General features: G+C 36.5%; 1 protein-coding gene across 3 annotated transcripts in view; it reads right to left on the minus strand.

The window, feature by feature from the left end:
- The window catches only part of CENPC (centromere protein C), a 91,361-nt gene that overhangs the window by 10,024 nt on the left and 58,774 nt on the right, over positions 1 to 22,563 (minus strand). For all 3 annotated transcript variants that reach the window (XR_004044398.3, XM_030880676.3, XM_030880674.3), the window contains exons 11-14: positions 19,349 to 19,492; positions 18,128 to 18,210; positions 10,680 to 10,739; positions 601 to 705 (exon numbers count right to left, since the gene is read on the minus strand). Coding sequence is in view for 2 of the 3 variants with exons in the window: in XM_030880676.3 (XP_030736536.2) it covers positions 601 to 705; positions 10,680 to 10,739; positions 18,128 to 18,210; positions 19,349 to 19,492 (392 nt within the window). In the remaining variant the exon portion in view is untranslated. The remainder of the gene's footprint in view (positions 1 to 600; positions 706 to 10,679; positions 10,740 to 18,127; positions 18,211 to 19,348; positions 19,493 to 22,563) is intronic.

The following is a 22,563-nucleotide window of genomic DNA, read 5'->3' on the forward strand; positions in this document are numbered from 1 at the left end:
ATCCTAAATCTAGAAGCACTGATGAAACATGACTGAATGATCTCTGTTGCTTGAAATCAAGTCATCAGTGGAAGTGTAAAAAACAAAGAACACAAAGATCAGCAATGAACTATTTATAGTAATCCACATGTCAGTTTAGTCCTTTGACTCAGAAATATACACCAAAAGAAAGGAAATAACTTCACGATAACACTCACTATACTTTCTTTCCCACCCTCTACAATTTTTGTAGAAAAATATAAGAAAATAGAATGAGAATAATAATGGGGAATACTTAATCTTTGACAGTTATATTTTCTCATGTTCTGATCTAATGCTTCATTTTATGCAATTAAAAACCTTGCTAGGTAGTATAAAAATAATAACACTCTATCAAGCCACATGCTCACCTCAAATTGTTACCTAAAAGAAAACAAATCAGCATCTCTACAGTAATCAGAGAAATCTGGACTTGAATCTATTGTCACATTTTTGGAGGATGATGATTAAATAAGGTAATGTATGTAAATACATAAGACAGCACTTGGCATGTAATGTACCTAAATAAATTGTAGCGATTATCATTATTATTATTTTGAGACACTAAAGCATAAATTTTACCAGATGGCCTTCCTTGATAATCTATTCGCTCCCCTCTCCAATATTCCAAAGGTTTTGATCGTGTTCTCATGGTCCTGCGAACATTTGGTGTGTTGGAGGGCAATACTGTAAAAAGACATCAGACAAAAAATGCACATATATGTTTAGTTGGATGATACTCTGCAGTGAAAAGATTGATATTACTTTCTAGAACACAAATGCTTTTAGACAAAACACTAGAAAAACAAATTTTAAGACATATTTGTGTTATTAAAGAAATGCCAAGCTACTAGATTGGAAAAGATTTAAAAACATGGTAACATTCATGGTTAATGATGTTAAAGGTACACCGGAATTCTCATATATTGTAGGTAGAAATGTAAACTGATTGATGACAATTTGACAATACCTATAATTGTAATACTGTGTGACGTAGAAATTTCATCTTTAGAAAATGAGTTTGCAAAATATTCACAAAAATGGGCAAAGATATAGGTGTTAAGTACATTCATGGTAGTACTGTTCATAATAGAAACAGAAAAGAAAAAGCAAAAAGCAAACTGAAAACCACCTAAATGCTCCACAATAGGAAGTTTATAAATCAGGGGTGGTTATGTATACATGTGTTTGTGTGTATACACACATATCTATTCGTTTTATGTGAACAAGGCAAAGTTCTATGTACTAAGTTTGTTGGCTACATAATCAACTTCCTATGTTCTTATTTACTTCTGGTTTGCTGGAGTTGTCCAATTCTGAAAGTGGTCTAACAAAATCTCCCAGTCTAACTGTATTGTTTAAATTAAAATCTCCTTGCTTTTCCTTAGTTTTTTTCCTTTACACATTTTAGTTGCTAGGTTGTTTGGTACATAGTAGTTTATGATTTTTCCATCTTCTTCATAAAGTGCTAATTTTATTATTACAAGTCCTTCATCCTGTTCAGCACTTTTAACCTTAAATTTCAATTCACCTAATATTAAAAAATATACTACTTTCTTTCTGTTTATATTAGTCTACTTAATTCTTTGATAATCTTCTATTTTAAAACCTGTTTTAAGTATTTCTTATAAACACATAGGTAAGTTTGTTTTGTTTAACCAAATCTGATAGTCTCTATCTTACTAGAGGAATTCAATCCATTCACACTTATTTAGTATAACAAGTAATATACATCTATTTATTTCTTCCATTTTACTTTATATTTACAGGTTATTTTACATCAGTGATTCTCTTTTTCCCTCATTCTCACTGGTTTGGTCAGAATACCATTTCTTCCTCCATACCCCAAACCTTGGTCATTTCAAAGTTTACTGTGCTTTTTCACTCTAATATTGGTTACCTTCCCATTCCTGACACTCAACAGTCATACTCATTTCTCCATCATTATATTAAAAACTATATCCCCGGGGCTTCCCTGGTGGTGCAGTGGTTGAGAGTCCGCCTGCCAATGCAGGGGAGACGGGTTCGTGCCCCGGTCCGGGAAGATCTTACATGCCGCGGAACGGCTGGACCCGTGAGCCATGGCTGCTGAGCCTGCGTGTCTGGAGCCTGTGCTACACAACGGGAGAGGCCACAACAGTGAGAGGCCTGCATACAGCAAAAAAACAACAAAAAAAAACTATATCCCCCACCAAGATGTTATTGTCTCCTTTTTCTCATTTAGTAAAATGAAACTTTTACACTACTTTTATTACCCCCCTTCCACTCCTACTCTCCTCCCCACCACACCAAGTTTTGTTAAGATAGTGTGGATTTCAAGCTATCACTGCAAAAATCCTTACTTAGTACTTATAAATCCCCAATCATATTAGCATTTAGTAGTAGACATATCCTAAGGTGTGAGCAATGAGACACACCTTTATATAATCCCCTTCCCTGGGATACATGTGGAACCTATGACACACTCAACACAATATGGCAAAAGCAATGGGAAGTCACTTCTGTGATTACATCATGATCATACATATAAGACACTACCAGAAGGAGAGAAAAATTCTTCCTTGCTCACTTTGGAGAAGCAAGCTGCCATACTGTGAAGGGTCTATGAAAAGGGTCATGCACCAAGGAACTGCAGGTGACCCCTAGAAGTTGAGACTAGTGGCCCATGGCTCACAGCCACCAAGGAAACATGTACCTCAGTCCTACAATTCCAAGGAACTGAATTCTGCTAACAACTACATGAGCTTGTGGTGGTTAACAGGATCTCGAGCCTCAGGTAAGATCATGGCCCAGGCTGAGACGTTGGACTGCAGCCTGTGAAACCCTTGAACAGAGGACCCAGCTAATTTGTGCCTGAGCTCCTGACCCACGGAAACCAAGGGATAATAATGTGTGTTGTCTAAACAACTAAATTTGTAGTAATTTGGTACACAGCAGCAGAAAACAAATACACATTGTTTAAATTTAACCACGTATATTCAGAATCATTCCTCAGCACTGTTTCCTCTCTTTGAACTCATTTTTTACTTATATGATAGTTGGTTAGATTACCTTACATGGATATTTTACATAGAGGAAGCTGAACTTAATCTTGCACTATCTGCAAAATAAATTCAGTTATCAGAAAGAAAGATATCGTGGCTAGTTAAAACAAAGGACTGTAATGCATTTTTTTTTTTTACCATCTTTATTGGAGTATAACTGCTTTACAATGTTGTGTTAGTACCTACTGTATAACAAGGTGAATAAGCTATATGTATACATATATCCCCATATCCCCTCCCTCTTGCGCCTCCCTCCCATCCTCGCTATCCCACCCATCGAGGTGGTCGCAAAGCACTGAGCTGATCTCCCTGTGCTATGCAGCTGCTTCCCACTAGCTATCTATTTTACATTTCATAGTGTATATATGTCAATGTTACTCTCTCACTTCGTCCCAGCTTACCCTTCTCCCTCCCCGTGACCTCAAGTCCATTCTCTACGTCTCTGTCTTTATTCTTGTCCTGCCCCTAGGTTCATCAGAATCATTTTTTTTTTTTAGATTCCATATCTGTGTGTTAGCATACGGTATTTGTTTTTCTCTTTCTGACTTACTTCACTCTGTATGACAGACTCTAAGTCCATCCAACTCACTACAAGTAACTCAATTTCATTTCTTTTTATGGCTGAGTAATATTCCATTGTGTGTGTGTGTGTGTGTGTGTGTGTGTGTGTGTGTGTGTGTGTGTGTGTGTGTGTATATGCCACGTCTTCTTTATCCATTCATCGCTTTATGGACACTTAGGTTGCTGCCATGTCCTGGCTATTGTAAACAGTGCAGCAATGAACACTGTGGTACATGACTCTTTGAATTGTGGTTTTCTCAGGTATATGACCAGTAGTGGGACTGCTGGGTCATATGGTAGTTCTATTTTTAGTTTTTTAAGGAACCTCCATTCTGTTCTCCATAGTGGCTGTATCAATTTACATTCCCACCAACAATGCAAGAGGGTTCCCTTTTCTCCACAACCTCTCCAGCATTTATTGTTTGTAGATTTTGTGATGATGGCCATTCTGACTGGTGTGAAGTGATACCTTATTGTAGTTTTGATTTGCATTTCTCTTATGATTAGTGGTGTTGGGCATATTTCCATGTGTTTGTTGGCAATCTGTATATCTTCTTTGGAGAAATATCCATTTAGGTTTTCTGCCCACTTTTGGACTGGGTTTTTTATTGATATTGAGCTACATGAGCTGCTTGTATATTTTGGAGATTAATCCTTTGTCAGTTGCTTCATTTGCACATATTTTCTCCCATTCTTAGGACTGTCTTTTCGTCTGGTTTATGGTTTCCTTTGCTGTGCAAAAGTTTTTAAGTTACATTAGGTCCAATTGTTTATTTTTGTTTTCATTCCCTTTACTCTAGGAGGTGGGTCAAAAAGGATCTTGCTGTGATTTATCTCATGGAGTGTTCTGCCTATGTTTTCCTCTAAGAGTTTTACAGTGTCTGGCCTTACATTTAGGCCTTTAATCCATTTTGAGTTTATTTTTGGGTATGGTATTAGGGAGTGTTCTAATGTCATTCTTTTACATGTAGCTATCCAGTTTTCCCAGCACCACTTATTGAAGAGGCTGTCTTTTCTCCATTGTATATTCTTGCCTCCTTTATCAAAGAAAAGGTGACCATATGTGCATGGCTTTATCTCTGGGCTTTCTATCCTGTTCCATTGATCTATATTTCTGTTTTTTTTGCCAGTACCATACTGCCTTGATTACTGTAGCTTTGTAGTACAGTCTGAAGTCCAGGAGCCTGATTCCTCCAGCTCTGTTTTTCTTTCTCAAGATTGCTTTGGCTATTCGGGGTCTTTTGTGTTTCCATACAAATTGTGAAATATTTTGTTCTGGTTCTGTGAAAAATACCATTGGTAGTTTCACAGGGATTGCACTGAATCTGTAGATTGCTTTGGGTAGTATAGTCATTTTCACAATGTTGATTCTTCCAACCCAAGAACATGGTATATCTCTCCATCTGTTTGTATCATCTTTAATTTCTTTCATTAGTGTCTAATATTTTTCTGTATACAGGTCTTTTGTATCCTTAGGTAGGTTGATACCTAGGTATTTTATTCTTTTCGTTGCAATGGTAAATTGGAGTGTTTCCTTAACTTCTCTTTCAGATTTTTCATCATTAGTGTTTAGGAATACAGGAGATTTCTGTGCATTAATATTGTATATTGCTACTCTACCAAATACATTGATTAGCTCTAGTAGTTTTCTGGTAGCATCTTTAGGATTCTCTATGGATAGTATCATATCATCTGCAAACAGTGACAGTTTTACTACTGCTTTTCCGCTTTGGATTCCTTTTATTTCTTTTTCTTCTCTGATGGCTGTGGCTAAGGCTTCGAAAACTATGTTGAATACTAGCGGTGAGAGTGGGCAACCTTGTCTTGTTCCTGATCTTATAGGACATGGTTTCAGTTTTTCACCATTGAGAACGATGTTGACTGTGGATTTGTCATATATAGCTTTTACTATGTTGAGGTAGGTTCCCTCTATGCCAACTTTCTGGAGAGTTTTTTCATAAATGGGTGTTGAATTTTGTCAAAAGCATTTTCTGCATCTATTGAGATTATATGGTTTTTAATCCCTCAATTTGTTAATATGGTGTATCATTATTAATTGATTTGTGTATACTTAAGAATCCTTGCATTCCTGGGGTAAACCCCACTTGATCATGGTGTATGATCCTTTTAATGTGCTGTTGGATTCTGTCTGCTAGTATTTTGTTGAGGATTTTTGCATCTATGTTCATCAGAGATACTGGCCTGTAGTTTTCTTTTTTTGTGACATCTTTGTCTGGGTTTGGCTTCAGGGTGATGGTAGCTTCGTAGAATGAGTTTGGGAGTATTCCTCCTACTGCTATATTTTCGAACAGTTTGAGAAGGATGGGTGTTAGCTCTTATCTAAATGTTTGACAGAATTTGCCTGTGAATCCATCTGGTCCTGGGCTGTTTATCGGAAGATTGTTAATCACAGTTTCAATTTCAGTGTTTGTGATTGGTCTGTTTATATTTTCTATTTCTTCCTGGTTCAGTCTTGGAAGGTTGTACTTTTCTAAGAATGTGTCCATTTCTTCCAAATTGTCCATTTTATTGGCATAGAGTTGCTTGTAGTCTAATCTCTCATGATCCTTTGTATTTCTGCACTGTCAGTTGTTACTTCTCCGTCTTCATTCCTAATTCTGTTGATTTGAGTCTTCTCCCTTTTTTCTTTATAAGTCTGGCTAATGGTTTATCTATTTTGTTTATCTTCTCAAAGAACCAGCTTTTAGTTTTATTGATCTTTGCTATTGTTTCCTTCATTTCTTTTTCACTTATTTCTGATCTTATCTTTATGAATTGTTTCCTACTGCTAACTTTGGGTTTTCTTGTCCTTCTTTCTCTAATTGCTTTAGGTGTAAGGTTAGGTTGTTTATTTGAGATTTTTCTTGTTTCTTAAGGTAGGATTGTTTTGCTATAAACTTCCCTCGTAGAACTGCTTTTACTGCATCCCACAGGTTTTGGGTTATCGTGTTTCCGTTGTCATTTGTTTCTAGGTATTTTTTGATTTCCTCTTTGATTTCTTCAGTGACCTCTTGGTTATTCAGTAGCGTATTGTTTAGCCTCCATGTGTTTGTATATTTTACAGTCTTTTTCCTGTAAATGATATCTAGTCTCACAGCGTTGTGATCAGAAAAGATACTTGATACAATTTCAGTTTTCTTAAATTTACCAAGGCTTGATTTGTGACGCAACATATGGTCTATCCTGCAGAATGTTCCATGAGCACTTGAGAAGAAAGTGTATTCTGTTGTTTTTGGATGGCATGTCCTATAAATATCAATTAAGTCCATCTTGTTTAATGCGTCAATTTAAAGCTTGTGTTTCCTTATTTATTTTCATTCTGGATGATCTGTCTGTTGGTGAAAGTGGGGTGTTAAAGTCCCCTACTATGATTGTGTTACTGTCAATTTCCCCTTTTATGGCTGTTAGCATTTGCCTTATGTATTGAGGAGCTCCTATGTTGGGTGCATATATTGTTACAATTGTTGTATCTTCTTCTTGGATTGATCCCTTATCATTCTGTAGTGTCCTTCTGTGTCTCCTGTAATAGTCTTTATTTTGTCTGATAGGAGAATTGCTACTCCAGCTATCTTTTGATTTCCATTTGCATGGAATATCTTTTTCCATCCCCTCACTTTCAGTCTGTATGTGTCCCTAGGTCTGAAGTGGGTATCTTGTAGACAGCATATATACGGGTCTTGTTTTTATATCCATTCAGCCAGTCTGTGTCTTTTGGTGGGAGCATTTAGTCCATTTACATTTAAGATAATTATCAATATGTATGTTCCTATGACCATTTTCTTAATTGTTGTTGGTTTGTTTTTGTAGTTCTTTTCCTTCTCTTGTGTTTCCTGCCTATAAATCTGGTTTGGTGGTGCTGAATTCCCATAACTTTTGCTTATCTGTAAAGGTTTTAATTTCTCCATCGAATCTCAATTAGATCCTTGCTGGGTAGAGTAATCTTGGTTGCAGGTTTTTCCCTTTCATCACTTTAAATATGTCCTGCCACTCCCTTCAGGCTTGCAGAGTTTCTGCTGAAAGACCAGCTGTTAACCTTATGTGGATTCCCTTGTATGTTACTTGTTGCTTTTCCCTTGCTGCTTTTAATACTTTTTCTTTGTATTTAATTTTTGATAGTTTGATTAATATGTGTCTTGGTGTGTTTCTGTTTGGGTTTATCTTGTATGGTACTCTCTGTGCTTCCTGGACTTGATTGTCTATTTCCTTTCCCATGTTTGGGAAGTTTTTGGCTATAATCTCTTCAAATATTTTCTCAGACCCTTTTTCTTTCTCTTCTTCTTCTGGGACCCCTATAATTTGAATGTTGGTGCGTTTAATGTTGTCCCAGAGGTCTCTGACTGTCCTCAATTCTTTTCATTCTTTTTTCTTTATTATGCTCCCTGACAGTTATTTCCACCATTTTATTTTCTAGCTCACTTGTCTGTTCTTCTGCCTCAGTTATTCTGCTATTGATTCCTTCTACAGTATTTTTAATTTCAGTAATTGTGTTGTTCATCACTGTTTGCCTTTTAGTTCTTCCAGATCCTTGTTAAATGTTTCTTGTATTTTCTCCATTCTGTTTCCAAGATTTTGGATCACCTTTACTATCATTACTCTGAATTCTTTTTCAGATAGACTGCCTATTTCCTCTTCATTTGTTTGGTTTGGTGGGTTTTTACCTTGCTCCTTCATCTGTAACATATTTTTTTGTCCTTTTTTTTTTTTTGATGGGTGGTGCCGCATTCCTGTCTTACTGGTTGTTTGGCCTGAGACGTCCAGCACTGGAGTTTGCAGGCACTTGGATAGAGCCAGGTCTTGGTCCTGAGATGAGGACCTCCAGGAGGCCTCACTCCAATTGATATTCTGTGGGGGCTGAGGTTCTCTGTTAGTCCAGCGGTTTGGACTCGCAGCTCCCACCACAGGAGCTCGGGCACGACCTTTGGCCTGATGACTAAGATCCCACAAGCTTCGTGGTGCATAACAAAAAGAAAAAGAAAGAAAGAGAGAAGGAGCAGTACAATATCAAAGAATAAAAAACAAAATAGGTCTTCCCTGGTGTCGCAGTGGTTGAGAGTCCGCCTGCCGATGCAGGGGACATGGGTTCGTGCCCCGGTCCGGGAAGATCCCACATGCCACGGAGCGGCTTGGCCCATGAGCCACGGCCGCTAGGCCTGTGCATCCGGAGCCTGTGCTCTGCAACGGGAGAGGCCACAACAGTGAGAGGCCCACGTACCGCAAAAAAAATAAATAAATAAAAAATAAAATTAGAAAGATAAAAAATATATCAGGAAAAATAAAAGTATAATAGAAACAACCAGTCACTGGGGGTTCATCCTGTCCCCTTAGGGGTCCATGGTCCCCCACCAGTGCCTGGTACGTGCCCTAGTTGTGAGAAGACATGAATTCCACATGCTCCTAGTATGCCATCTTGACTATGCCTGCCTCTGTAATACATTTCTGAAAGGCTATATATATTACTTTATTCTTCCAGAGTTGCATACGTGAGTCGTGGGAGTCAGATTTTGTTGGGGTTTTTTTTCTCCTTTATATGTAACTTTTCTGTCTGGAAGCTTTCTTCTATCCTTGAAATTCAGGAATTCTATTCACTTATGTCTAGAGATGTATCTTTTTCATTAATTCTCTCTGGCAGTTGGTAAACTTTCTCAAATTGCAGATCAAGCCTATCTTTACTCCAGGGAAGTTTTAATTGTTTTTTGTTTGTTTGTTTGTTTTTTGTTTGTTTTTTGCGGTACGCAGGCCTCTCACTGTTGTGGCCTCTCCCATTGCGGAGCACAGGCTCCGGACACCCAGGCTCAGCGGCCATGGCTCACGGGCCCAGCCACTCCGCGGCATGTGGGATCTTCCTGGACTGGGGCACAAACCCGCGTCCTCTGCATTGGCAGGCGGACTCCCAACCACTGCGCCACCAGGGAAGCCCACAGAAGTTTTAACTAGTACTTTCTTTAACTGTTTTCATTCCTCCATCTGTTTCTTTTTTCTGGAAATCCTGTTATTTGCATGTTTTATCTGCTGTCTCCCTGTTATTTCCACTGCATATTTTTTTCTTCATTGTTTCCATCTTTTTTTATATTTCTGTTCTGATGAATTTCTTCAATGTCAATACCAGCTACTAATTCAGCTCTCAACAGAAAATATATTTACTTTCAGTTCATGTACTGACTTTTTAAACTGAAAAATTATGCTTTAGCAACCAGAAAGCCTTCTATGATATAACTAGATCTCTGACAGTACTCATATTTCCTTCATTGTTAAAATTGTTATCCATCTACTACAATGGTTCTAGCACACCAGAAGCTGCCTACTGTTGCTAGGCATAATTCTTGATTTTCCTCTCTTGGGTTGCTGGAGCCCCTGCTCAGGGACACTTTTATTTCTCTTTGCCTACTCTGACTCTAGGCATATTCCACTCCAAGACAAGCATTAAGCACTGAGAAGTATAGCAGCCTCTCTTCACATGGGCCTACAAAATACTAACTGACAAGATGTGAGGTTTTGGTTGAAGCAATTAGAAAAAGCTTCATTCCTACAGGTTCTCTTCAGGTACAGGTGTAGAAGCCTCAAGTATAGGGGGAGAGATAAAAAGCCACTCCAGTTCCACAAAGGTGAGAGGTCCCATGAATCTTGACCAGCAAATATCTCTTTAAAAACCATAGTTTTAATCCTCATGTGAGCCTCTCCATGGATTCCTTAGCTCCCAGCTTACTTATCCTAGTTACTGCTTTGTTTAGGTGTGAACTGGAAAAAACGGGAGAAGTTGTCAGGGATGCCATCTACCTAGCAGTTACATTTTATATAATTCTCCACCCTAGCTTCTTAGCTTATCAGCTCCCTACTATAGAGCAATGAGTGAGAGGATTACAGGCTTCATAAATGGACAATAAAGAAACTCAGTGGCCTGTGATGATTTACCATGAAATTCATGAAAACTAAATACAAGTTTTACTTTCTCTGACAATTAATCCACATAATATTTTCCCCCTGCCTGAGAAAAAATTAAGTTATATTTAGAAATAAAGGTTTTATAATATGAAAATATTAAGAGAAAAGTAATCTTACCTAATTTGTGATGCACCTTGTTCTCTGGTGTTGAGTTAGACCTTTTTACTCTTGAATCATCTGCAAATTCCAGAAGCAATATCATGAGCAATGGCCACTAATTTCATGTTGAGTTAAAGTGTGCTACTCGGTCAACTTCAGTATAAATATTTTAAAATAAAATTCAACCTGAAAATACATTTTTTTTCTTAGAAAATAAGTTCTTTACTTGGATGCATACTCCTTTTTTTTATAACATCTTTATTGGAGTATAATTTCTTTACAATATTGTGTTAGTTTCTGGTATATAACAAAGTGAATCAGCTATATGCATACATATATCCCCATATCCCCTCCCTCTTGTGTCTGCCTCCCACCCTCCTTATCCCACCCATCTAGGTGGTCGCAAAGCACTGAGCTGATCTCCCTGTGCTATGCAGCTGCTTCCCACTAGCTATCTATTTTACATTTTGTAGTGTATATATGTCAGTGTTACTCTCTCATTTCATCCCAGCTTACCCTTCTCCCTCCCCGTGTCCTCAAGTTCATTCTCTACGTCTCTGTCTTTATTCCTGTCCTGCCCCTAGGTTTATCAGAACAATTTTTTTTTTTTTTTAGATTCCATGTATATGTGTTAGCATACGGTATTTATTTCTCTCTTTCTGACTTACTTCACTCTGTAGGACAGACTCTAGGTCCATCCACCTCACTACAAATAACTCAATTTCGTTTCTTTTTATGGCTGAGTAATGTTCCATTGTATACATGTGCCACATCTTCTTTATCCATTCATCTGTCAACCTGACAATACATTTTATTACTCCCTTTGCTTTTCACTGCTGAGAAATGAAGGCTAGTGAAAAAGAGTATAATATGTCTCTAGATTTTGCTACAGTGAATATATCTTAAGAAGATAACAGTTACAAGTAACAAAAAACAAACAGGTTTTCTATTGCTTGTGGACTTTAAGTGAAATAAGCCACTGGGTGGATAAAAATGCAAAGAGTGATAATGAATAATTACTCTGTTAATAAAGTAATCTATGATTCTTAAAGTTGTAAATAGTGCAACCATACTGAATTTACTTAGCAGTGTGACAATTAGGTCAAGAGTTCTAAACTTTAGTGTGATAAATAGCATCTAAACATAACAACCATCAATTATTTCCCTTCCTATGCACAAACGCTGTTCTTTATCAAGAGGCAAAGTTTAATTGCCTTCTCCTTGAATCACCACTGGCCTTAGTGAGTTGCTTGACTAATGGAATGCACAGAAATGACATTCTGGGACTTTGAAAGCTAATTCCTCAGAAGACACGCAGGTGCCACCTGGATCTCTTGGAACTTCAGTCTGAGGAAAGACAGCCATCATTATGAAGACTGATTACCCCAAGACTGCCATGCTGTGAGGAAACCCAAGATAACCAAGTGGAAAGGCCATGTGGAAGAAAAGAGATGCTTGGCCAGCCCCCAATTATTTCAGCCACCCTGGCAAGGTACCAAATATATGAGTAAATAAGTCACCATGGATTTCCAGTCCAGCTGATATTTCAAGTGACTCCAGCCCCAGCAGCTTGCATCTAACTACAAATGCATGAGAGCCAAAATGAGAATTGCCCAGCTAATAAACTAAGTCAACCCACAGAACCATAAGAGATAAATCGACTGTTGTATTAAGCCATGAAGTTTGGGATGTTAAGTTATGCAGCAATATGAAACTAGAATACTTAATATCCATGAACCATCTTAGATTTTTAATACAATTTTGTGTGTAATATACATTTCCTGAAAAGCAGGTCTAAGTTTTCATTACATTCTCAGCTAAAGAGTAGAAGGTTTCTTTTTTGGGATCATGAAAGTGTTCTAAAATTTACTGTGGTGATAATTATAAACTACTGAATTATATACTATAAATGCGTTAATTGTATGGTATGTGAAGTACATCCCAATAAAGCTATTCCAAAAAAAAAAAAATATATATATATATATATATATATATACAATTTCCCTTGTACTTCCCACTATAACAAGTAGAGGATTAGTCGTTCTTGGAAATTTTCCTATAGCAGTGGGCTCTGGAGGCAACTGTGGGAGACAAGAGAAGGAACAAAGCAAATGAATAAATATACTGAGGATAATGGGAGCCAGGCTTCTCACTATCCTTGAGAAAGGGTTTATTAAAATGGAAAAGGGAGGGCTTCCCTGGTGGCGCAGTGGTTGAGAGTCTGCCTGCCGATGCAGGGGACACAGGTTCATGCCCCGGTCTGGGAAGATCCCACGTGCCGCGGAGCGGCTGGGCCCATGAGCCATGGCTGCTGAGCCTGCGCGTCTGGAGCCTGTGCTCCGCAATGGGAGAGGCCACAGCAGTGAGAAGCCTGCGTACCACAAAAACAAAACAAAACAAAAATGGAAAAGGGAAAGTCAAACATGCTGGACTGGAGTTGGAGGTACTGATGTGAACTCATGGTTTCTAAATACAGAAACACCTCAGAGATATTGAGAGTTTCGTTCCAGACCACTGCAATAAAACAAATCTGGCAATAAAGTGAGTCACATGAATATTTTTGTTTCCCAATACATATAAAAGTTATGTTTACACTATAATGTAGTCTATTAAGTGTGCAAAAGCATTATGCCTAAAAATCAATGTATCTTAAATACTTTATTGCTAAAAAATGCTACATATCATCTGTGCCTTCTGCAAGTCGTAATGTTTTTTTACAGTAGTAACAAAGATCACTGATCACAGATTACCATAATATAATAATAATGAAATATTGTGTTAATTACCAAAATGTGACACAGAGATACTAAGTGAGCAAATGCCATTGGAAAATGGTGCCAATTGACTTGTTTGATCAGGGCTGCCTGCCGCAAAACTTCAATTTGTAAAACATGCAAAATCTGTGACACACATTAAAGCAAAGAGCAATAAAGCAAGGGATGCCTGAATAAATACAGAAAGAAGATACAGATGCTTGTGTATGTACAGTGCACATATATATGTATGTGTGTTTATCTATTTCCTATCTCAGTCCACTGAGAGAACCTAAAAGCCGTGATATCCCAGTAACAATGAGTATACCAAGCACCCGGATCTAAGTTTCTAAAAGTCGTCCTCCACTAGGTTCCTTTGGAGAAATAACTGATTCCAGAGTAGAGGCAGGGGAAGGAGCCTGGAACATCTTCTGCCAAAAAATAAGACAGTATTCAAAAAATGACAGAAACATGACAACAGGTCTCAGGAACCAGTTGAAAGGATGTCTCCTCCTGGCCAAATTTGGCACAATTTGAGTACCAGAATAAATGATAAAGATTATAACCCACTGAATAAAATAGGAACCCAGTAGTAGTCCATAATAATATAAATAAATGAATAATGAATAAATAAATGGGGAAGGAGTAAGTAAAACTATTTCTTATAGGATGCCAACTAACAGAGAAGAAATTAGGGAAATAGAAAATAGTAATTTGGTACCACCATTAGCGGATTCAGGTGGGAATATTCAAAAGATGCTAATATTGGTGCAGAGGTTTGAAAAGGGACAAGTTACTAAAATAGGATATAGTTCCACAAAATACTTATCAATTACCAAAGAGAAAAACCCTGAGTGGAGAAACCTGGCAGACAATAACTTGAACAGGTGATGAAGATTAAAATCACTAGTAGAGGGGCTTCCCTGGTGATGCAGTGGTTAAGAATCCACCTGCCAATGCAGGGGACACCGGTTCGAGCCCTGGTCTGGGAAGATCCCATATGCTGCAAGGCAACTAAGCCTGTGTGCCACAACTACTGAAGCCCGCATACCTAGAGCCCGTGCTCTGCCACAAGAGAAGCCACTGCAATGAGAAGCCTGCACACCACAATGAACAGTAGCTTCCACTCACTGCAACTAGAGAAAGCTAGCACGCAGCAACAAAGACCCAACACAGCCAAAAATAAATAAATAAAATAAATAAATTTATTTTAAAATTAAATAAATAAATAAGTAAAATCACTAGTAGAAGATGAGTCAGCACTGTTTGCCTCCTAATGTGATGCACAAAGAACACAGCCATTTCTGTAGTATTTCTGTTAAATATGCATGGCTCATATCTGATCATGAGGAAATTAGAGACACCCAGGTTGAAGGTCATTCTAAAGAATGAAAAGCTCTTTAAAAAAGTGTCAAGGTCAGGAAAGTTAGAAGAAGACTAAAGAACTATTCCTTATTGAAAGAAACTGAAGGGACATGAGACCCAAACACAGTCCATGATCCTAGATTGGATCCTGAACCAGAGAGAAAAAGGAACACTGATGGAACTGCTGGTGAAATCTGCATGGAGTCAGTGAAGGAAGACTAGTGTTATATTAATGCTGATTTCCTGACGTGGATGGATGAAGAGTGATTATGTTCTTGTCTTGCATCATGTCTGCACATACTCACACAATAATATGTATGCGACTTGCACTTGAACAGTCCAAAAAAAAGACTAATAAACATGTATAAACATTTATGTAGAGATGGCAGGGAGGGAAATGAAACAAATATTGTAAAATGTTGGAAATTATGGGAACTGGATGAAGGGGATATGGTATTTGAGTAAATTTAAAATTATTTCCCAGAAGAGTATAAAACAAAACAAAGCCAAACACAGAGACAACTCCAGAATTTCAAAGACTAACAAAGCCTAATAAGCATGAAAATGGAAGAAACAGGTTATTTACAAAGGAAAAAAGAAGTAAGGCTGGCTTACAATATCTACTCATAAGCATTAGCTATCATGAGATAAAAGAGCAATAGCCAAATAGTTTAAAGGACAAAAAGACTGTGACTCAAAAGACTTTTACTATTTGACTAGTTGTTCATTGTGATAAAAAAGAAAGTTCCTGAGTCCTTGCTAGCATGTGTGAGACTTATCTACCAACTTTACAAAGAAGTAACAAAGCATATCTGTTAAACATTTATTAAAGGAAAAAAATACTGACAGAGCAAGTCAAAAATAAAAATTCAATCATGCTGTTTGAAGCCACTCTGCTTTAGTTTGATTAAAAAAAAAAAGGTTAAGTAAAAGGAAGAAAAGAAATATAAGAAACAAAAACAAACCAAAAGAAAGCAGGGAGTCACAATGTTAATATTAGACAAAAGAAGACTACAAAGTAAAAGCATTGTAACATGATCAAGAAGGTAAATTTGACCAAAACAGGTACATTCCATATGCAAACTTACATGCTCAGTAAGAGCGCTGAAATGTACATAGTAAAGACTGCAGGAAATAGGAGAGACAGACCACTGCAAAGCAAACACTTTACCGTCAACTCTGGCGATCCTTAACAGACCTCACAAATGATAAGGATACAAATCATAAGAATAATATGAAACACAGAATGTCCAAATCTAAGATCCTGTTCTTTTCCCCCAAATCTGCCCTTCTCTAGAAGTTTCCAAATCAAGAAATGACAACGCCATTCTTCCAGGTGCTCAGGCCAAAAACTTTAAAGTCCATTATCCTTGACACCTCACTTTCTTTTACACCTTACATCCCATCCATCAGGAAATCATGTTGATTCTACCATCAAAAACACCTAAAATCCTACTACTGCTCTCCACCTTCCACTGCTAACCCCCTAGTCCAAGCTACCACCTCACAAGGGGATTACTAATGTCTCACCAACTGGTCTCCCTGCTTCCAACCTTACACCTGCCCCCTTCAAACTTATCAGTCCACCCCTAATGTGTATTCTACAGCAGCCACAATTTTCTGTTTATAGGTTAGTCATGTCTCTCTTCTGCTCAAAATCCTCCAATGGCTTCCCATCTCTCTCAGTAAAGCCCGAAATCCTTATAGTACCCTTTAACATGCTATATGATCTTTCATTCTTGTTAGCTCTGTGACATCATCTCCTACTACCCTCTCCCTCTCTTCCTCAACTCCAGCCTTCCCAGCCTCCTTGGTGTTTCTTGATCAAAACCTTTGCCCTTATCTTCCCTCTGCATGAGGCACTATTTCTCCATAGAGCTGCATGATTTGATTTCTCACCTTTCTCATATCTTTGCTCAAATTATCACTTCTTCAGTAAGACCTTTTCTGCCCATCTATCTAAAAATGTAACTCGCATTTCCCACCCTAAAAATCACTGCTTTATTTTTCTACTCTCAACATCCAACAAATCACAAGTTTTGATATCTTTTCCCCTTAGAATGCATAGTAAGTATTCCATAATATTCCATAAATATTTAAGAATTTCGTAAATATGCAAAGTATATGAAAAATATATATCCACTTACATTAACAAAATAATGAGTGTATATATATTTTTAATCCATATCTGTACACAAAAAGTAATATTCTCTTTTTCAAGCATCCATAGAAGAATTACAAAATTCTTCCATGAATTTTATGTGTTCTAAGCATACTCTAGAACACAAAGAAAATTCAAAGAATTAATAATACAGGGCAAAGTTATCAAGAACAATGAAATGAAACTATAAATTATTAACAAAAGAACAAAACAAAACACAACTTCTTAGGATTACAGCCAACACTGCATAACGAACATATACCAGGTATTAAAACTAAGCAAAGAATGTGTATTCATCTTTGTATCAATCTATGTGATTAGAATTGATATCGCCAGTTTACAAATAAGGAAATTGAAGCTAAGAACACTGAAATTTCTTACTCAAGATAACATAGCTAATAAGTGGTAAAGCTAGATTCAATCCCAGGTTCCTGACTCTGGAGACCAAACTCTTGACTAATGAACTCTTTTAAATAACACCTGGGTCAAAGAAAAATCACCACTATAATTCAGAGTGTACAACAATAAGAACGCTCTATTGAAAAAAAAAAAAAAAACCTTTCATTTTAAACTAAAACTATACTCCAGAAAATTCAGCTTTTTCTTTACCAAATAAAAAGCAGAAAAATAAATATAAAAAGCATTCCACTTAGAGAAAAATAATAAAGTAAATCTAAACAAAAGGGGAAGAAACAATTTAAATGGAAAAAGAATTAGTGAATTAGGAAAGAGAAAAACAGTATAAGAGATTATATTTCAAGCACATTCTTCAGGGACATAAAAAATTATAAAACTCTCTATTAAGAGGCATTTTAAAAACTTCAACACTTAGCTTCAGTAATCATCAATATATGTCTAATCTTGCTTCATTTATACCCTTAACAGCTTTAAAATACTGCAGTATGTGTCTTAAGTGCCAATTATATTATGTCCTACTTCAAAGAAAGGACTGTCATTCATCTCTCTCATTCTTTCTCCCTCTCTCTCTTCTCCCTCCCTCCCTCTCTCACCCAGGTATAAGGTCTTAGAAATCTCTAACCATAAAGTAAGGTTCTTAAGGGTAGGTACTCAATACATATTTGCCACAAAAATGTCACTGGTGATAATTTAAATAAAACACAGCACACCTTACTTCACATGCATAACACTATAAAAATCAAGACAGTAGAAAATAAATCATAACTTACTCAAACTTTCCTGAACTTCATTATCATCCACATCTGAATTATTCATTCCAGACGTTAAATAATTCTTGAGCCTAGAAGGTCCACTTAAGAAAAAAAGGTAAACCACAAAATTTGTGCATTTATATCTATCTAATATATCTACCTTAATGGTCATTTTTATCCTAAAACTGCCAAAGGTTTTTTTCTTATAAAATATTAATAGTATACTTATTTGCTGCATAAAACAAAAAATCCACAATTTAATACATTTGACTTGTCAAACATGATAATACTGAATTTTATAACCCTTTAAACTAACTCATGAATCAGAGTTACAAATTTAAGTCAACTCAAATAACACTCTTTGATAAAAATCAAATAATAAGAAATAAAATTACAAATAAATCAGCTTATCTTAATTTTTTTTTAAACTACAGGCAAAAACAAGCAATTTAAAATATAGTTCAGAAGCTGTTCAGAGATGATTCAGTTTATCCCAGTCCTAGATCCTCTTCCTCCTATTATGAGCCCAAGACAGGCCTAGTGGTCACAGGCTCCCAAAGAGTAAAGAAATCTTAGCCATCCCTTCAAAGTCTGAGAATCTGCTATAATTTACCATTCTTTCATTTTGAAAAAGGGTGTGTGACTTCAGATATTAGGAGACTAGGTTAATCTGGTTTGCTCACTGAGTATGCTCTCTTTAAACTTACATCCACAAATTCTTAGATGACACCCCTTTCAAAAGGTACAGCCTAATTCTAACTCCCCTCTTCTGAGTGTGGTATGGACTTAGTGACTTGTTTCTAGTGAACAGAATAAAGTGGAAGACTTCAAAGACTAGGTCATCAAAAGACACTATGGCCTCCATGATAGTCACACTTTCTCTTGGATCACCTGCTTTGTGGGAAGCCAGCTAGCTACCATACTGAATACCCTTATGGAGAGAGCCACATGACAAGAAACTGTGGCCTCTAGCTACCTTATAAGTGGATCCTCCAAGTTCTAGTCAAGCCTTCATAGGACTGCAAATCAGATAGATATCTTGACTGCTATACCTCATGAGATTCCCTGAGCCAGAACTAGCCAGCTAATTCTCTCCCAGATTTCTACCCACAAAAACTGTGAAATAATGTTTGCAAGGCACTAACAAAATTAATATTAAGCTTTGAGAGTAATCTGTTACACAGCAATTGGTAACAAATACAGTGAGTAAATCCTATTATCCTTAGAACACATGCATACCTTCCTTCCAAAACTGAAGTCCCAGGCTCTCTAGAATCCAAGTTTGACTCTGCTCGTGTCTTGCATGTATATCCACTGATCTGAGACTTTTGATGAACATTTTGTGCAGCCATACTATCTTGATTCTTTGAGCTTCCTGTACCTCTATGAAAATGAAAAGTTTGTAATTTTTTACATTTCTTCAAAAAGTATTTCTTCTAGAAACATTACACAAGGTGGGTAGACAATATAACATTGGCTATAACAAATATCAGATAACCTTCTTCAGGTCCTAAAACTTACAACTAGTCCAGGAAGGAAATTTGACTTTAGAACCTACCAAGAGTTCTAATTTGAAAAATTCTGATAAAAGAAACGGTACAGACCTGGCCTAACTGAGATAGACATGATGATAGGAGGGCACTGGGAGACATTAACTACAGGCAGCTTATGATGTATACTACACAGTTAAATCTATCACAGTTTTTGTTGAAAATCCACAAACAACTGAAATTGTTTTATATGATACCTCTACTCAGCCTACTAAGGAACAGCAGAGTGCCCAGAGGGACCTAGGCTCATCTCTTTGGTAGCTGCCAGCTAACTAGCTTACCCCAAATATATGCAAACAAGATACATTATTCCTAGACTGCATAATTCTCTCTCCACTCTCACATCTTACAAGTCCTATGTTTTAATTTGTTTCTTGACTCAGTCTACCAGCCTATTCTTATCATTTGTGAAAAAAAAGTCTTTAGTTATGCTTGCAACATAACTAAAGAGCATCCAAACTTCTGAGTATTCTTTGATAGTTTATTTCTGGAGTTTCTAGTCTCCCTCTAGGTCCTACCTTCAGAGTCAAAAGAAAAAAAAAAAGGATTATTAGAGAATACTATAAACAACTGTATGCCAACAAATTAGATAACCTAGATGGAATGGACAAATTCCTAGAAACACACAAATTATCAAAACTGATTCAAGAGAAAAATAAACAACTTCAAAAGACTTATAACAAGAGAATAAATCAGTAATCAAAAAACTACCCAGAAAGAAAAGCCCAGGCCCAGATGGTTTCACCAATGAATTCTACCGTCATTCAAAGACTTAATACAAATTCTTCACAAACTCTTCCAAAAAAGAAAGGAGCACTTTCCAACTCATTTTATGAAGTCAGTGTTACCCTGATAACAAAACTAGACAAAGACATCACAAGAAAACTACAGCCAAAAAAAAAAAAAAAACCCGAAACAAAACAAAAAACCCTCAAAAAAACTAGCAACACTTTATCAACAACAAAAAAAATGTATCACACAATCACCTCAGTAGATGCAAAAAAAAAAAAAAAAGCATTTGACAAAATGTATCTTTTCACTACAAAAACGCTCAACAAACTAGGAATAAAAAGGAACTTCCTCAACCTGATAAAAGGACATCTATGAAAAACCCACAGCTAATAACGTACTGAATGGTGAAAGACTCAATGCTTTCCCCCTAAGATTAAGGACAAGATAAGGAAGTCTGCTATTGTCACTTCTACTTAGCATAGTACTAAAAATTTCAGCCAGGACAATAGTGCAAGAAAAAGAAAGAAAAAGCATCCAGATTGGAAAGGGAGAAATAAAATTATCACTATTCACAAATGACATGATCTTGTACTTAGAAAGTCTCACAAAATCTACTAAAAAGCTCTCAGAACTAATACATGAGTTCAACAAGATTGCAGGATAAAGATCAAAATACAAAGATCAATTGTATGTCTATACATTTGCAATGATCAATCCAAAAATAAAATTTAAAAAGCAATTCCATTCACAACAGCATCAAAAGGGATACTTAGGGGGGATGAACTTAACAAAAGAAGTGTAAAATATATTCTGAAAATACTGCTGAGAAAAATTAAAGATCTAAATAATAGGACAAACACCCCTGTTCAAGGATCAATAGACACTGATAAGATGGAAATATTCCTCAAACCAATAGATTCAACGCAATCCATTTCAGAATTCTGACATCTTTGCAGAAACTGACATACTGATTCTAAAACTTATATGGAATTGCAAGGGACTTAGAACAGCCAAAACATTCGTGAAAAAGAAAAATCACACTTCCTGACTTCAAAACTTACCTCTAAGCAATGGTAATCAAGACAGTGTGGTTCTAGAACAACAACTGATATATAGACAACAAGAAAATTGAGAATCCAGAAATAAGCCTATACATCTATGGTCAGCTGATTTTCAAAAATGGTGCTAAGACCATTTGACAAACAGTTATGGGAAAACTGGATAGTCACATGCAAAAGAATGAAGTTGGACTTTTCACAGCATATACAAAAATTAACTCAAAATGGATCAAAGAATTAAATTTAAGAGCTAAAACTACAAAACTCTTACGAAAAAAACATGGGAGTAAATCTTCATGAACTTGGACTGGGCAAAGGATTCTTAGATATGACACCAAAAGTACAAGCAACAATGGACAAAACAGATCAATGGGACTTTACCAAAATTAAAAACTTTTGTGCTTCAAAGGACACCATCAAGAAAGTGAGACAATCCAAAGAATGAGACAGAAGATTATCAAATATCATTTATTTGATGAGACTTGTATCTAGAATATATTAAAACCTCATACAATTCAATTTAAAAAAAGACAATCCCAAAAAAATCAGGCAAAGGATCTGAGTAAATCTTTCTCTAAAGATTGGCAAACGGCCAATAAGCACATGAAAAGATGCTCAACATCATTAGTCTTCACAGAAATGAAAATCAAAACCACAATGAGATGCTATTTCATACCAACTAGGATGGCTAGAATCAAAAAATCAGATAATAACAAATGATGACAAGGATGTGGACACATTGGAAACCTTAAACACTGCTGGTAGGAATATAAAATGGCGCAGATGCTTTGGAAAACAGTCTTACAGCTCCTCAAAGGATTAATGTAAAGTTACCATATGACTCAGCAATTCCATTTGTACACAAATGTTTATACCAGCATTATTCATAATAGCCAAAAGGTAGAAACAACCCAAATGTCCAGCAATGGATGAATGATAAACAAAACATAATGTAACAAAATGAAATAGCACTCAATCATAAAAAGGGATGTATTACTGATACATGGTACAACATGGATAAAACTTGAAAATACACAAACTGAAAGAAGTCAATGCAAAAAAACTTGTACTATATGATTTCACTCATATTAAAGTCTAGGATAGAGAAATCTGT

The sequence above is a fragment of the Globicephala melas genome, chromosome 5, assembly GCF_963455315.2.
Source record: "Globicephala melas chromosome 5, mGloMel1.2, whole genome shotgun sequence".
NCBI classification, from domain to species: Eukaryota; Metazoa; Chordata; class Mammalia; order Artiodactyla; family Delphinidae; genus Globicephala; species Globicephala melas.